We start from the raw sequence: 14676 nt of genomic DNA, 5'->3' as shown, positions 1-14676 counted from the left end.
CACACGTTTAGCACGAGTCAAGGACAGAGGACGAGAGGAAAGAAAGGATTAAAGCCTGTGAAAGCTGCAGCATCATACGCTAAAGAACCGGAGTGTGTGCCGGGAGATAGAAATAAAAATCATATAGGACGAGCTCTGTCTTTGTGCATGCGTGGAGTGGGAGGGGAGCTGCTTTACCATTGTTATGTTTGAGGCTGCACGTGCACACATGGATACAAACACACACACAGGCTTTGCACAATAACACTATCAGACAGAGCCAACATCCATAACCGGAGATTTACCAGCGGATTTTGAAAGGGCGAGCAGTTGTGTGTGTGTGTGTGTGTGTGTGTGTGTGTGTGTGTGTAAAGCTGAGTGGGATTTGGTTTAATCCAAACATGAAACACAAGATTCCCCCCACCACACACACACACACACCAACCCCTCCCTCCCTGTAACTCTCTCTCTCTCCCCCTAAGTGTGTGTGTGTGTGTGTGTGTGTGTGAATTTGCCTCAGTCTCTTTTAGTGTTGCGTAACAGCTTGATTATATAATCCCAAACATATATGCATGTCCATGAGGCTGAGCGCTAGAGCGCATGAAGCATGCAAGAGCATCAAACAGAGGAGAGGATGATGTGGAGGAGGAAAAGAAAAGAGAGAGGTGAAGAGGGGACACCATCCACGGTGGATTTCTTGTCTGGATCAGAATGACATCAAACATTTATTCCTGTAAATTCATTAATGCTGATGTAAACTAAAGGTGGCATGTTTTATATTATTAAATAGTTGCAAGTAAAGAATAAAGAAAATGTAAATCGATCTAATAACTTGTCAAATCATATAAGGCCATATACAGAATGTCATGTTGGGTTCTTCCAGTAACTACTGTGAGTACATTTTATGGCTTTTATTGAACATTACTCGAACTGCCAAGAGGCCACCTCCGTGGCTGTGAAGTGAAGCCAATACAGAAGTGCCAAAGACTGCAGTTCTTCAAATGGCCACTTGAGGCTGGCTACAGAATGAGTCAATCTCCATAAGATCCCATAGTAACTTCACAGCAGAAATAAACATGTTTACAGCCTGGTACAAAAAACAGTTTTGGTCTCTATAGTTAATTTCTGTATTTCTGAACTCACCGTTCAAATTATATTAAGCCTTAAAGTGATGCTGATTAAACAACACCCAGGTGTAATTCAATTTCTGTATGAAGCCTTAAATCTTTTTATTAATTAAGCTTTTAATTATCTGCCAATAAATCGATTAGATACAACATATTTCATGCAGAGTAAATGGACACGTGAGTGGGTGCAAATAGACCCTAATTCATGTGGGGTGGCTCCATGAGTTGAAAATGTTTCAACTTGAACTTAGATACTTTCTGGTGAATTCTGAAGAAGGCTGAGCTGCCACACAAACACACACCGTCAAACTACCTCACACATGGTCCATGTGTCCATTGCTAACTAGGTTACTTCTAAAAACAGTCACACAATATCATTTTCTTTTGATCCATTGTTGCTCAAAGTGAAAGAATATGCTGCTGGAACACTAGTTTTCCTCCTTCTCGTCTTTGGAGCCTTGAAAAAGATCATAATATACCCTACAACGGAGGATAGAAGAGCAACAGTGCTCCAATAAATACAATGGTGTATTGAGGGACAATTAAAACCAGAGACTTAAACAGAGAAGACAGTCTGAGAACATTTTGTGAGGTCTTTCCAAAAGCTCTTCCAGTGAGAAAGATCATCAAAATGGAAACAGGAAGTGAGTGGTATGAAAAAAAGTTAAAGGCAAGGACAGGATGGATACATTTAAATAAAAAGAAAAAGACAGGAGGAGGAGAGGATGAAGGAGAAAGAAGGTGAACTCGTGTTCCTTTGCAGAGTTGATGTCATCACTTGGATTAGTAGGTTGGCAGCAAACGTTAAAGCGAAAAAGGCACACCGACAAACCACCGCGCGCTCTTCAAGCGCACAAAAACAGGCTTTAGCCGGAGCGCACACACGTATTCACGCGCAGGCTTAACTCAAACACACACTCCCACATGCACAGACAGGCCTATGACTCAGTAACAACTTTCGCCTTATCTGCAAACCTTTCTCTATCTGTCCAATTCAATTTATTCATCCCCACTCTCTCTCTAACCCTCCATCCACTCATGTCTCTTCATCCTCCCAAGGCTTTTATCATTTTCATGCGCTATCCTCAACTCAGCTCGGAAAAAAAAGAGACTGTTTTTCTCTCCTCGGTCATCCTTGACTGACTCCACAAGCAGCTACCCACTCTGTTATGGCCTCGCTTTTACTCTGAAATACCTTGTTCTCTCCCTGTTCTTCCTCCCTCAGATATATTGTTCAATAGTCAAAGATTTTGTCTCATCTGTCTCTGTCATATAAGCTGCGATGAAGGTTGGAAATCAGCGCGCTACAACTGGATTTACTCTTCCACCGGATCTCCGCACACGTAACCCAAACACTGACCCTTCTTGTCACAGACTTGTCTCCTTCTGCCTCTGCAAACAGCGCTGTCACTGGCATATCCACAACCAGGGGAATTGACATGACAGGCGCTCTACTGCTTGGAAATCCCCACTGCCGTGCACTTTAGAGGTCACAGACCAAATCAAGAAAAGAAGAAGAAGAAGGGAAACAGAGGATAAAGAAGAAAAGTGAGGAGGGAGGTGAGAAGAGAGCAGAGGCGTGCAGGATGCTCTCCGTGGTCCCTCTGTTCTCCGTTCCCTCCTGTCGCCACAGAGAGAGAGAGAGAGGTGAGGGGGCTGGTTGTCATGACGGCTGTTGTCATGGCAGCTGGACTTGGTAATAAACAGGAGGAGAGAGGTCCATCCATCCGTCCATCCAGCGCAGTAAAGCTGCTGTGACAACCGCTGACAAGATGTGGCAAATACGCTGTTGTCACAGGAAGTTTCATTTCGTGTTTTACCATTTACGACACTTCTGTCTTTAAATACATCGGAGGTGGACCAGAAAGGTGTAAGATTTAGGAGTATTTACTGGCAGCAATGTAATACAATATTTATTAGTATGTTTCTATTAGAGTATAATAACCTGAAAATAAGAATCGTTGAGTTTTCGCTGTCTTAAAATGAGCCCCTCATATCCACAGAGAGAGCGGGTCCTCTTTCATGAAGGCAGCCATGTTGAACCACCATTTTTCTACAGTAGCCCAGAATAGACAAACCAAACCTTGATCTATATATGGACTTTTGCTTTTAATGTCACTTTGGCAGCAAGAATTTTTCTTACATGCTGGGACAGAGGGATGTGGGAGAGTATTCATTTGGTTGCAATATGCAACTTCACCACTAGGTCCCACTTAATCATACACACTTAACTTTTAATAAATTTATGCATAAGGTCTTATCAGTTATTAATGTTTATGTATGGATTAAGTGCAATAACTTTGATTCCAAACTTTCCATCTATTGCCATCATCAGGTCAAATTTTTAGTTTGCCCTATGCTTTTGATTTATGACTTCTGGTCTCAGCTCAACAAGCACTGTTAGAATGGTAACATGCCAAAATAAACAAAGTGACTGGCATTACCTACTAAAGATCAGCATGTTAGTATTAACAATTGTTCAGAAATAAAGAACTGCTGTACCCAAACATGGCCTTACAGAGCTCCTAGCACTGTTCACTCTGAAGCCTGATAAAGTTTGTCTTTCAGACTTACTCGGGATTATAGCTGAAACTGACCGCTATGAACTCAAAAAACTTGCATACTGGGGTCCCCAGTTTGCTTATCTGGTAGAGCATGCACCCGATGTACAACAGCTTGAGGCCTTGCTGCAGCAACCCAGGGTTCGATTCTGACCTGCGGCCCCTTTGCTGCCTGAAACCCTGACCATCCTGTCGCTCTTCAGCTGTCACTATCAAAGGTTCAAAAAGCCTAAAAAATAATCTTGCTGGAGACCGAGCTGCTATGACCCCTGGCAACTGTGAGATGTCGTCACCAGACTTAGTGATTACATAACTGTATTTTTTTATTCTTTTTTTAAACAGTGATTTCCATTAGTTTTGGTTTTCATTTTTCTACACTTGAAGAAATATGAAAATGTAGACAATATAAATATTACAACTAAAAAATGTCCAGCTAAAAAATATAACTTGCAGCACCCTTGGCCCGTCCTTAACTCACTTAATTTACCACAGTTTTAAGGGTTCATACTACATTAAGAATCTATTTAATTCCGCGTCGCTGTTTTAATCGGGCTGTAATTTGCAGAACCTAATCAACCTGTTCTCGGGCATGCCTTTTACACTTCAACACATCAGGAATGAGCTTAAAGTCTGAAATAATTTGATCGGTGACACAGTTAACCTTCAACACTTTTAATCAACTCCATATTTCGGCTTAATTACAGGTGTAGAAAATAAGACGGCAGTTAATATAAACCTCTCTAAACATGAGCAACTGAAAAAAAAATTGATGCCACTTTGTCAGTGGAAAAAATTTGTTAAACCATAAAAACAGCTATATAAAATAAGACAAGCCATTTAACTAAAAAGCTGACTCCTGGAGGGGCTCCAAAAATTTTTAAATCTCAAGGGAGTCCATCTCTGGGGAGGGAATCCGTGTGCAGTGGCAGTGTGGGAAACAGAGGCAGAGACCCTTAGAGGCACATCACCCTGCTCTAACCACATAATGTGGTCTTGGGACCTGGTCAACGGCTCTTCGAGCTCTAATACATCTTCAGTCAATCCTCCTTTCTCTCCGCCGTCTCCTCTACATTCTCAGCTGCTAGTCCCCTGGCTGCCGCTGTCAACCTTTGGTTGCGATGATCCGTTTTCATCACCGTTCTCCGAGTCCAGCTCTGCCTCATTTTCCACCGCTTCTACCTCCTCCTCTGCGTCCTTTGCCACCTCTTCCTTCCCTTCATCCTTCAGTTTCTGCCCGAGGCCCTGTTTGTCTCTGAAGACCTCCACACCTAACATTCGTAGGTAATGAAACCGCTCGTTGCGGGGGACGAAGGCTCGGATGGATGTCTTTCCCCTCCAGCCACACAGCTGGATGGGACACTGGGGCTCCGCTGGGGTACTGACAAATAAGAAGATTATGGAGGGAGTGAGAAATGACCGACGACATCATTTCAGAAGGATAATGACAAAGATGACACAGAAACACTTAAAAAGTAAAGAACTTACTTCGGGTTGGGAATATACTTCAACACAATGCTGCCCATAACTGTGGAGAGAATAAAAGAGTCATAAATATAGAGCAACACATATCTGAGAACTGCACAGTCTGACTACCAGTAACTAGTTTTTCCTTTTGCTGGGACCACTAAGCCCCTCTTGTGAGGCTTTCGGGGTCAGTGCCTTGCTCAAGGGCAGCTCAACACCAGGTGTTGAAGAAGACGGTATTACTCACTTTCCTCTTTTATTTTATGCCAGCCGAGCCAAAAACCTTCCAGTCACTAATCCAGCACTCTAAACTCTCGGCTGCTAGAGTATTAAATAGAAAGCTGTAATCTTAATTAGAGAGCATTACTTCTCTCAGTGGTTATTTAATTGTAATCTTATGTTTTCGGGCGAGAATCTTTTGCCGCGCGTTACCCAGTTTCTTGGCCTGAGCGTGAGCGTCGTCCTCCAGTTTGCTGAGGAAAGGGTTCTCCTGAGTCAGCAGCACTTTGATGTCCTCCACGCTCACTCTGATTATCCTGGAGCGAATGTACGGCTGAAGAGTGTAGATACCCTTGCGAGACAGAAGAGAGGAGTGGTTGAAATCTGCAGACCAAATTCCAGATTCTTTACAGTTACACGATGCATACTGAATAAATTAACTAAAAGTTTATTTGAGTGTGAACTCTGCCGTCGAGCCCTTTGGTGTTATTCATCTCTGTTCATCGCTTTGGTGGTGAGAACAGCAATGATCACAAGAAGCTGTTTCTACAGTGAAATTTAGTATAAAAATCAATGAATTTGTAAAGTGTTAACTATAAGCTCTAACTATAATTAAGGGCTGATTTGCATACAAAGAGGATTGTAGGAAAATGTGCAGCTACGGTGTAAGGACACAATGTTGTTACAATTAACGCAGCTTTCAATTCATAAGACGCTGCTCAGCAAAGAACAGGTGGATTTAAAGAAAACTGTTTTTACTCCACTGAAGGTTTAATGTGGGAGGAAAAAAAAAAGCAGTGTGTGCATGTGTTTTTGTTACCTCCTGAGCCAGTCTGAAGGCACAGCCAAACTCCTCTCCGTCACTGTTGCGAGACCACACCTTCACCCCTGTGTTAATGACCTGAAAAACAAGGGAAAACATGCACGCTTGACATATGGCTCAGCAAAACAACAACAACAGCACAACGATGCCAAATTCTGCTGACTTTAACTCTGCTAATTAATACGTCCCCTGATATCACAAACGAGGGTGGTTTTAAGTTTGAATGCTTTATTTTTTTAAAAAGGGACTGACTGTGTTACACGTCGACCATGGTGGTTTAACTGATGTTTACTGAACTGACTCGCTCGAGGCGTCTACTGTGCAAGATATCACAAAGCGGTGAAGGTAAACACAGCAGCTGGTCTCTGGTGTCCCAGCAGGAGTGGGAGGCAACTGTCAGTGATCTGCACAGTAAAATTCAACTGTGCTGCTGATATAAATAAACACACTGAACCTAAAGTGGAAGTAAATTTAGCTTTGCATTATATCTATATTTAATATGAGAACATTAAGGCAGGAGAAAGCCAAATGAAATACTCTTATTAAACTATTAATACTTTGAAAAAGCACAGTTCTGTAGAGATTTTCTGTGAAGCTCGATATAATACGAGAAGGGAAGCAAACGTAGCACCCTGTTTTTTTTTTTCCAATCACCACATCCAGAAGGTGGAGTCATGTGGAGAACAAAGAGAGTGAGGCGCACAAACAAACAGACAAACACAGACAGAGCCACCTGTGCAGGTGCTACTGGGTGGAGGACCAGAGGGATTTAGGATAGAAGAGGGTCCCATCTGTTAGGCTGGTTCCCTCTGATGGGATGGTACACGTACTCACACACACAAACAAATGCACACACTATAAAAAAAAAAAACTGATACCAATACGTCTGTATCCCAAAATGCTGCTCTAACAAACATAATGCAGTTTGTGTAGTTTGATCAATACCGGATGAGCCGTCTCCAAGAAACAATTGATTCTTGGTTTGTTGCTTCTATTTTTATCAGATTCCCATGCAAGGAAGTGCTTCATCATCATCATCATCATCATCATCATCACCAAAGCCAAGGCTTTGAAAGTGTGCGATCATCTAATACGTTGCCCCAAAACAAACACACACACACACACACACCTTCATGCGCTCGCTGTTATTAAGCAGCACATTGCGGAGCTCTTTGGAAACCATGTACAAGTGTCTCTTCTTGCCCTCGTGGGTCCTGGTCAGAACGTTGAGTTTGGGGAAGTTGGGCGACAGATCATAGAAAGACCTGAAGAAAAACAGGAAAAAATTTCAGAATACTGACAACGATCATTTCTGTAGCTTAAGCGCATCTAGAGCTACTCACTGTATGGTGGTGAAGACGGGGTCATCTTCGGTAAGGAACACAAAGGGGTCTTCTTTGTAACCAAACAGCCTCATCTTCTTAGAGGCTGGAGGGCTGGAAAACAGAGACAGACATTCAGTTATCCTTCAAAATTATTTATGTTTATATAAATTTCAAAAATGTAAAGCTTTCATGGAGGAAAAACATTTTGTATTGATCATAATGTCCAACGATCAAGTAAAGGAATACAAATGTGGACTAGTGATGGCTGTGTTAAGCCATTTCTCATTCAATATAACCGCTTAAGGCAGTTTCCCTTTGTTCATTAGCTCACTGGGCCACCATGACTCACCCACACACTCCATCCTGTTTAGCCGTGCTCTCCTGAGCAACGGCAGCTCCTTTGGGTGCCTCCTCTTCTGCCTCCCCGTCTATTTTTCCCTCTGGGCCTTCCACCTCCGCCTCCTCCGCAGCACTCTCGGGAAGGTGGGGGGTAGTGTCCGCGGGGGTCGAGGCCGCTGGAGAGTCTCCGGACTGGGCCGCTGAGAGGGATGAGGCTTCCTTCCTCAGCTGGAGACGATATGGGAAGGGAGATGAGCAGACAAAAGAAACGCAGACAGAAGAAATCCCAGCTGCCGCTTGGGAACGCTGAACAGGTGAGTGATGCAAAAAGGTGTGCTGGTTCAACGGACATGTCTCATACCCACATGGGGGGGAGTTCTGCATCATTTCTCTCTTCAAGTAAGACTGACAATCTAAATCACCCCATTAAGTGTTTGTATGTTTGTGAGGCGAGTACCTTGGGATATCTTTTGTTCCAAGGCATTGGGGCTTTCTTCACCAGCACGGCCACAAAGAAGCCTCCAGTGTTCTGGTGATGTGGCAGAATCCTCATACTGACATTAAAAAACACACAGACAGACGAACATAAATCACAGCTTTGAGTTTTATGGTGCCACCTAACTGTGAAGATCAACAAGGATTTTGCTTCAGCATTAAATAAAAAAAAAGGTGCTTTGAGAACGTGTGACAACAGCTCCATCTGGTGGCCGGCACTGTCTCGATTTGAGGCGTATAAGAGGGGAAATGACATCGTTCCTCATTATGAGCGTGGTGCTGTGCATATATATGCACATCCATGCACACTGTACGCGTGCGAGTGCCAGGAAAATACATCATACGTTACTTTGCTAATGAATCTGGCACCAACGGAAAGAGGAAACGCTGCACATGTACGTGTGTTTTGCTCGTCTTTCTCTGCTTTCATGAGGACAAAATTACTCACAGGAGGAACGTTTGCTATGTTGAGATAAGGATTTGTGTTTGGAAAGAGTTGGTGCTTTTCGATACGCTGAAAAACTAACTCCACCAATTAGATGAATATGTTTTATAATCACCTCCTCGCTACTGAGCTCACCAACAGAATACATGATTATCTTGGCACTCAGAGTGGCGTTTAACAAGGCCTCCTGCTCTCACTGCTCCTATTTGCTTTGGCTTCAGAGCCTTCAGACGAAAAGCCATTAGAACCGAATCAACCATGCGTGGACTTAAAGATTAAGGTTTGGGGCGGTTATGGGAAGGAGCTTAAAAAGGAGTCCTCTGGGTTTTGGTGCGCGAGTCTGTGTACATACCATCTCTCCAGATGCATGCTCGCAAGTTTCTCTGGGTCTTTTGGCGGGAACATGGTGGGGCGGATCTGTGTGTGACGACTGCTTGGAACATCAGACCAGTCGGAGAACCACTGACCCTCCTTGGTCATCAGCTGCAGAGACAACAACCACAGTCAGGACTTACAAAGTTCTGTCTTCCATGACTTAAACAGCCGTTTTTTTTTATTATATGGTTTTATGTTGAAGTGGTCGGTTTGTTGTAATTCCAGTACCTTCCAGGAAGTGACCCCGGGCATCCACTTCAGCCCTGGCAGATCAGCTGAGCTGTCGGCCAGCTCCAGCGCTCCTGGCAGCGGGGATAGGAAAGACATTACAACTTGGCGGGAAAAGCAGCGGTTATATTTAGATGTCATAATCGTATACTATATTTGAAACGTTTAGCAGCTCAAAAAGTGAAGATTTTATTGTGCGCTCTAAATCTCTGACCTCATAACATTTCGTACAACAAGAAGCTGCTTCAGCTCTGCTGTTCTGTCTTAGCGGACCAGTTTTACAATGTGACATACAGTGTTAAAGACCGCTGCGGCAGAAATAAAGTGAGACTTTGTTTTCTGGCAGTCTTTAGCGGCATGACATCACAGCAGAAAGGCTCCGTGTGGGCATTCAAACGTGTGCTGATGCAATATTTCTTCATCCAGAACATTCACAGCAGAGACTCATTTAGTTTTAGTTACATTATCACACTACACGGCTTTTTTCCAAATGGATCAGAATCTGATGCATTATGCATAAGTTATGTCATCATGAACATGTTACAGACTTATTTAGGGAGTGCTTGTTTCACGCCATCTCATACATCGATGAATTTAGAAACGTTTGTGAACCAGCTTCCAACGATCAATTCAGAAATCAATCAGCAACCATTTGGATAACTGACTGCTTATCTTAATAACGTTTTAAATCAAAATGTCAAAAATATGTTGTTTTCCCTCGTCTTGAATAGGATGAATACTGTTGGGTTTTATATTGCTCAACCTGGGACTTATTGTGATGATCCTTCGTCATTGTTTCTGCCATTATAGTTTAAAAGGTAACTGATAAATTGAGAAATGAATTGGGACAATAACAAAGATGGTTGGATGCAGCCCCCCTCGCTTCATTCACTCCTCCTCCTAGCAAGGAGAAACAACAGTGCATGTGAAATGTATGAAAAATGTGTAAGGCTCTATCTGGAGCCAGTATTTGATGTGCCCATTCTGGGCTACTGTAGAAACATGGCGTCTCAAGAAGGTGGACTGTGCATATAAAAGTCTCATTTTAAGGCAAAAAAACCCAAAATATAACAAGTCTTATATTCAGGTGCACTATGAAAAAATAGTTATGGAGTATTATATTCCATTTCTGCAATATTCTGTAAATAGCGCCCCCCTAAGGGTACATTGAGACAGAATCGGGCCCTGCCGTGAACTGTTGCAATGGTCAGGAAATAACCTTTTATTTAACTGATTAACCGGCGGCCTGATTGCAGCGTGACACCAGACTATGTTTTTCCAAGCACTGGATCCAGCTCAATTTCTCCATCGCAGCGCGCTGTATTTTTCAGGCCTGGCAGCCAGCACCGTCGGAGCCAAAACTCTTAATTGAATGGCAAAATTTGCATTTTTGCCAGGGGCACCAGATTATATCTAAATGCAGCTTAAATCTCACACACTGGAAATTTAAGCATTAGTGGTCTTGAAATGTTTCCCCATCAGAATATCAAGGGATTGCTACAACACAAAGTAAAGTAGTTGTAAAGTTGTTTTATGTGAGCTGAGAGCTAGTAAAAAAAAAAGCAACTTTATGACTATCACTGTGGTGGATATGGTCGAGTCAGGTCACATGAACTGCTCATCTATATGGACGCATGTTCCCACGTTTGAGAAACCTGTAGCTTGCTGTGTGAAGGGATAAAGACTTTTGACTTGTGTTTAACAGCTGGCAGCAGTGACCGAAGGTAAGAGATCATCGAGAAACCAATTACAAAAGATGAGAAAGCCCCATGTGGTCAGTTGAATGGATTATTCATGAAGAAACATTTAAGTAACAGGAAATAAAAGGTAACGAGTGGAGCATGAAACAAAACTTAAATGGAGCTCTCATTTGAATAAAAAGTCTGCACACAGCTGTCTCTATCAAATAAAGCTTGAAAAGGCCAAAAAAGAAATCTTAAAAAAAAATTAATAAATAAAAACTGTATAGCCCCGTGAGCATGTGTTTGCTACCTTCGCTCTTCTCCAGCAGCGCTGCTATGACGGCTTCGTCCTCTATAGGGTTGAGTGAGCAGGTGGAGTAGACCATCCTCCCTCCCACTGCCAGCTGTTCCACGCCACGCACTGCGATACGCAGCTGGAGCCTGGTGAACACACACAAACGCATGCACACACACGCTCTGTAATACTGCCAACTTTTTTTTTTTTTTTTTTAATTGGCAACAAAAGAGCACACTCCGTTCCCTTGTTGTCTAGTCAATTTAGTCTACCACAAGTACTGTGTTGTCACGAAAGCACACGCTTCCCCCGCCCCCCCACTCACCCGTGGAGGTGCAGGCTGTTGCTGGTCGTCCACTTCTTCCACACGTCTATGTTCTTCCTCATGGTGCCGTCCCCGCTGCGCAACACAGAGCAGACAGCGGCACCAGTCAGACACATCCCCAGTTTGGCCCGAGGCACTGAAACCAGCGGAGATCCCCGACACTTCTCACAGGGCAAAAAAAATGTCTGCCAAGCGCAAACTGTCTAAACGCCGGGCTTTAGCTGACTGCTCACATCACTGCTGCCTGCCTGCCTGCCTGCCTCTCTCGGTCTTCATTACAGCTTTTCCTCCCCTCCCCTCTCCCTATGTTGTGTTTGGCAAGGCCTCCTGGCTTCGCTGCTACAGCTGGCCGAACTAAGGCAGCATTTACAAACAAATCCAGTTCTGTTTTGGCCATAAAGTGACGCTCGATTTCAGGAGGAGAATGATGTACTGAAACATTAGGGACGAAACTTTAATAAACAGCCTTCTATAAAAAGGACCTGTGAATACCTCGCATTTGACAGACCGGGTGAAGCCTCATCTCCATCTGTCGCACTAAATCCCTTCTCCGGCCAAACACCCACACATACAGCAGAGATTATTAAACATATTTCTTTCTTTATCCGCTTCCTCTTCCTCCTCCTTTGGACTTCCAAACTCCAACTAACTGTCAGCAGAGACAATGCCCTCTAACCCTTTGCTGACCTGCAGGGCACGTCGCACAGGATTCGGTCGTAGAAGAGGATGTCCTTCTTGCCCTCGACGTCGATTTTGAGCGTGGGGATGCAGGAGGCGTCGTGGTTGACCACCATGATGCACGGGCTGTTGAGACGCTTGGCTTGGTGCACGAGCAGGTAGCAGCGCTTGTTGTCCACGTCATTGGCAATAACAAAGCCCTCTGGAGGGTAGAGGAGAGGATTAAACTTAAATATTATTAAAGCAGGAGCACATGGCATGGACTAGAATATCCAGTAGATACTGGATTCAGATTTTTTTTTACATTTAAATACAAAGTAATCAGTCATTGTAGCGTCTTTCCTGTTTTTAACTCTGTGTTTCTTACCTGGAAATGGCACTTCCATATCAGCATGGAGCATCTCAATGAGCTGGGCTGTCTTTGACCCCGGAGCTGCACACATGTCCAGGATCTGCGCAGAAAACACGTCAACACTACAAAACTATCTTTTTTTTTTTTTTGAAGACAGCTGATTTCATGCCAGGGGAGAAAGAGTCACACAAGGGAGAAAAAATAGAAAAATGCATTAAGCATTGACAGATGTACTAGTCTTAACCTTCAAAGAGGTCTGTGCTTTTACCTTGTGGTGGGACTCAATCTTCAGCAGGAGAGGAGGAATCATACTGACAGCTTCCTGTCGGCTGATGTTGCCCTACAAAGACAAACAGATTACTAACAGTCTTCTCCTCATTCTTTCAAACCACCTATCCGTGGTAAACGTAGGGAACACGGCCAACAACACTGCTGTAACAACAGGTTTTTCTTGCAAATTTTTCTGTGTGCTTTGAGTTTGACTCACCGACTCCGTCTCGCTGACCAGAAACTGGTGGAACTTCTCCAGCAGAGGAGACTTCCTAATGATCTTCCTGCTCATGTTGGTGTGCCAGGCCTGCTCATCGGGATACCTGGACACGACAGAGCAAAGTGTGTGTGTCCTGAGTTTCTAGTCTGAATCTGTGTGTCCTTTCAGCCTTGGGTAAAACCATGAGATCTTACCAGCTCAGAGGTTGTGGAGCCTCGATCTTCTGGCCCTCGAACTCCAGCTCCAGAATATCCTTAAAGTATTTTTCCTTCAGACAGTGGAGGATTTCCTTGGCATGGCTGGACAGAAGACAGAAAGTATCATGAGCCCAAATATTGGACCTTAGATCAAGATTATTCAGAAGTTCTTGAATGATCTTTTATGAGGTGATTGCCAGAAAGAAAAGGAAAGACAATGAGTCTGAGTGTGGGTTTTAAATGTGTCCAGCTCACCTCTTGTATCCGGTGATGCGGATGGTTGCTGGCAGTGGTTCCCTCATCGCCTCCATGAACTGTTCAAATTCTCCATCAGGCACCAGGCCTAGTTCCTTATAGTAGTGCTCAAACAGCTTATTCTCCTTGATAATGTCAGCATAGCCAGCTCCCCAGCCCTGAAGACATGAACATACATTGTATATTGTATTATTATTATTACTACACTGGAAAAGCACCTATTAAATGTGGATTTAAAAAACTTAAAGCTTTCTTGTTTATTGTTAAGGATATATGATAAGACATGATCTAGTGGTCTATTCGACATTTAGTAATCCATAAACAGACTTTTTTTTTCTGCAACCCTGCTTTACTTCTTAAACTATCCTCTTGCCTGTATGGCGCTGGCCACATAAAATCAACACATTTCTAAAGCTAAGTCACACAATATTTCCGCATCTAGACAAAGATTTAACACGACAAACGGTGCTACAGTAAAAAAAAAAAAAATAAAATAAAATGTAAAAAAAAGCTGTGACTGTGGTTGTTGCAGCTGTGTTTAGCAGCGTCACAGCAGCATGGATGCACAAGTTTGCTTCACACACACACACACACATATATATATATATATATAACCGTGTTCGCCCCAGCTCATCTCGCAGGTAACATGTGGCCTGACTGAGCTTTTACACCCAACATTAGCGACAGTTTGCTGCATGTTCTGTGTGAAACCTTACAGCCTTGTCTCTGTCGTCCCTGCCGGCAGCACTCTGGTTTCTCTGTCGCTGTCTGCTTCTTTTCCCCATGTTGGAATAACACACAACTCTGGAGAAAAGTCTACGCAACGACCCGATGGCTGAAAAATGTGACCTGCGACACGGATAAAACACAGACGAGCTGTGTGTTGATGATTGAAGATGTGTGTGTTTGTGTGTGTGTGTGTGTCCTCCTCGAAACGTGTTGCCTCTGACGCACGTGAATCAGGACCCCCCTCCTCCTTTTCGAGGTGTCCACGAAATGTGCCTGATATAAAGTAAAGCATT

General features: G+C 43.5%; 1 protein-coding gene across 1 annotated transcript; it reads right to left on the bottom strand.

Moving 5' to 3' along the window:
- Window positions 1-4323: 4323 nt before the first annotated feature.
- On the bottom strand, window positions 4324-14614 carry nsun2 (NOP2/Sun RNA methyltransferase 2). The gene is made up of 19 exons (XM_010735691.3): window positions 14371-14614; window positions 13655-13812; window positions 13397-13501; window positions 13200-13305; window positions 12981-13052; window positions 12728-12812; window positions 12370-12562; window positions 11683-11757; window positions 11373-11503; window positions 9381-9454; window positions 9130-9260; window positions 8295-8391; window positions 7848-8065; window positions 7517-7609; window positions 7303-7438; window positions 6171-6251; window positions 5564-5702; window positions 5153-5192; window positions 4324-5045 (listed from the first exon to the last, which is right to left on the bottom strand). Exons 1-19 carry the CDS (start codon window positions 14437-14439, stop codon window positions 4742-4744), a joined length of 2307 nt encoding a protein of 768 aa, XP_010733993.3. The 5' UTR covers window positions 14440-14614; the 3' UTR covers window positions 4324-4741.
- Between the last annotated feature and the right edge of the window lie 62 nt (window positions 14615-14676).

The sequence above is a fragment of the Larimichthys crocea genome, chromosome XIII (genome assembly GCF_000972845.2).
Source record: "Larimichthys crocea isolate SSNF chromosome XIII, L_crocea_2.0, whole genome shotgun sequence".
Classification (NCBI taxonomy): Eukaryota; Metazoa; Chordata; class Actinopteri; family Sciaenidae; genus Larimichthys; species Larimichthys crocea.
This window is presented reverse-complemented; position numbering and strand designations above follow the sequence as displayed.

Coding starts and splice junctions, on each gene's coding strand:
- nsun2 (XM_010735691.3), bottom strand. CDS start 14,439: ATGGGGAAAAGAAGCAGACAGCGACAGAGAAACCAGAGTGCTGCCGGC. Junction 8,066..8,294: donor GGAACAAAAGATATCCCAAG/GTACTCGCCTCA, acceptor TATCGTCTCCAG/CTGAGGAAGGAAGCCTCATC. Junction 5,046..5,152: donor AAGTATATTCCCAACCCGAA/GTAAGTTCTTTA, acceptor CTTATTTGTCAG/TACCCCAGCGGAGCCCCAGT.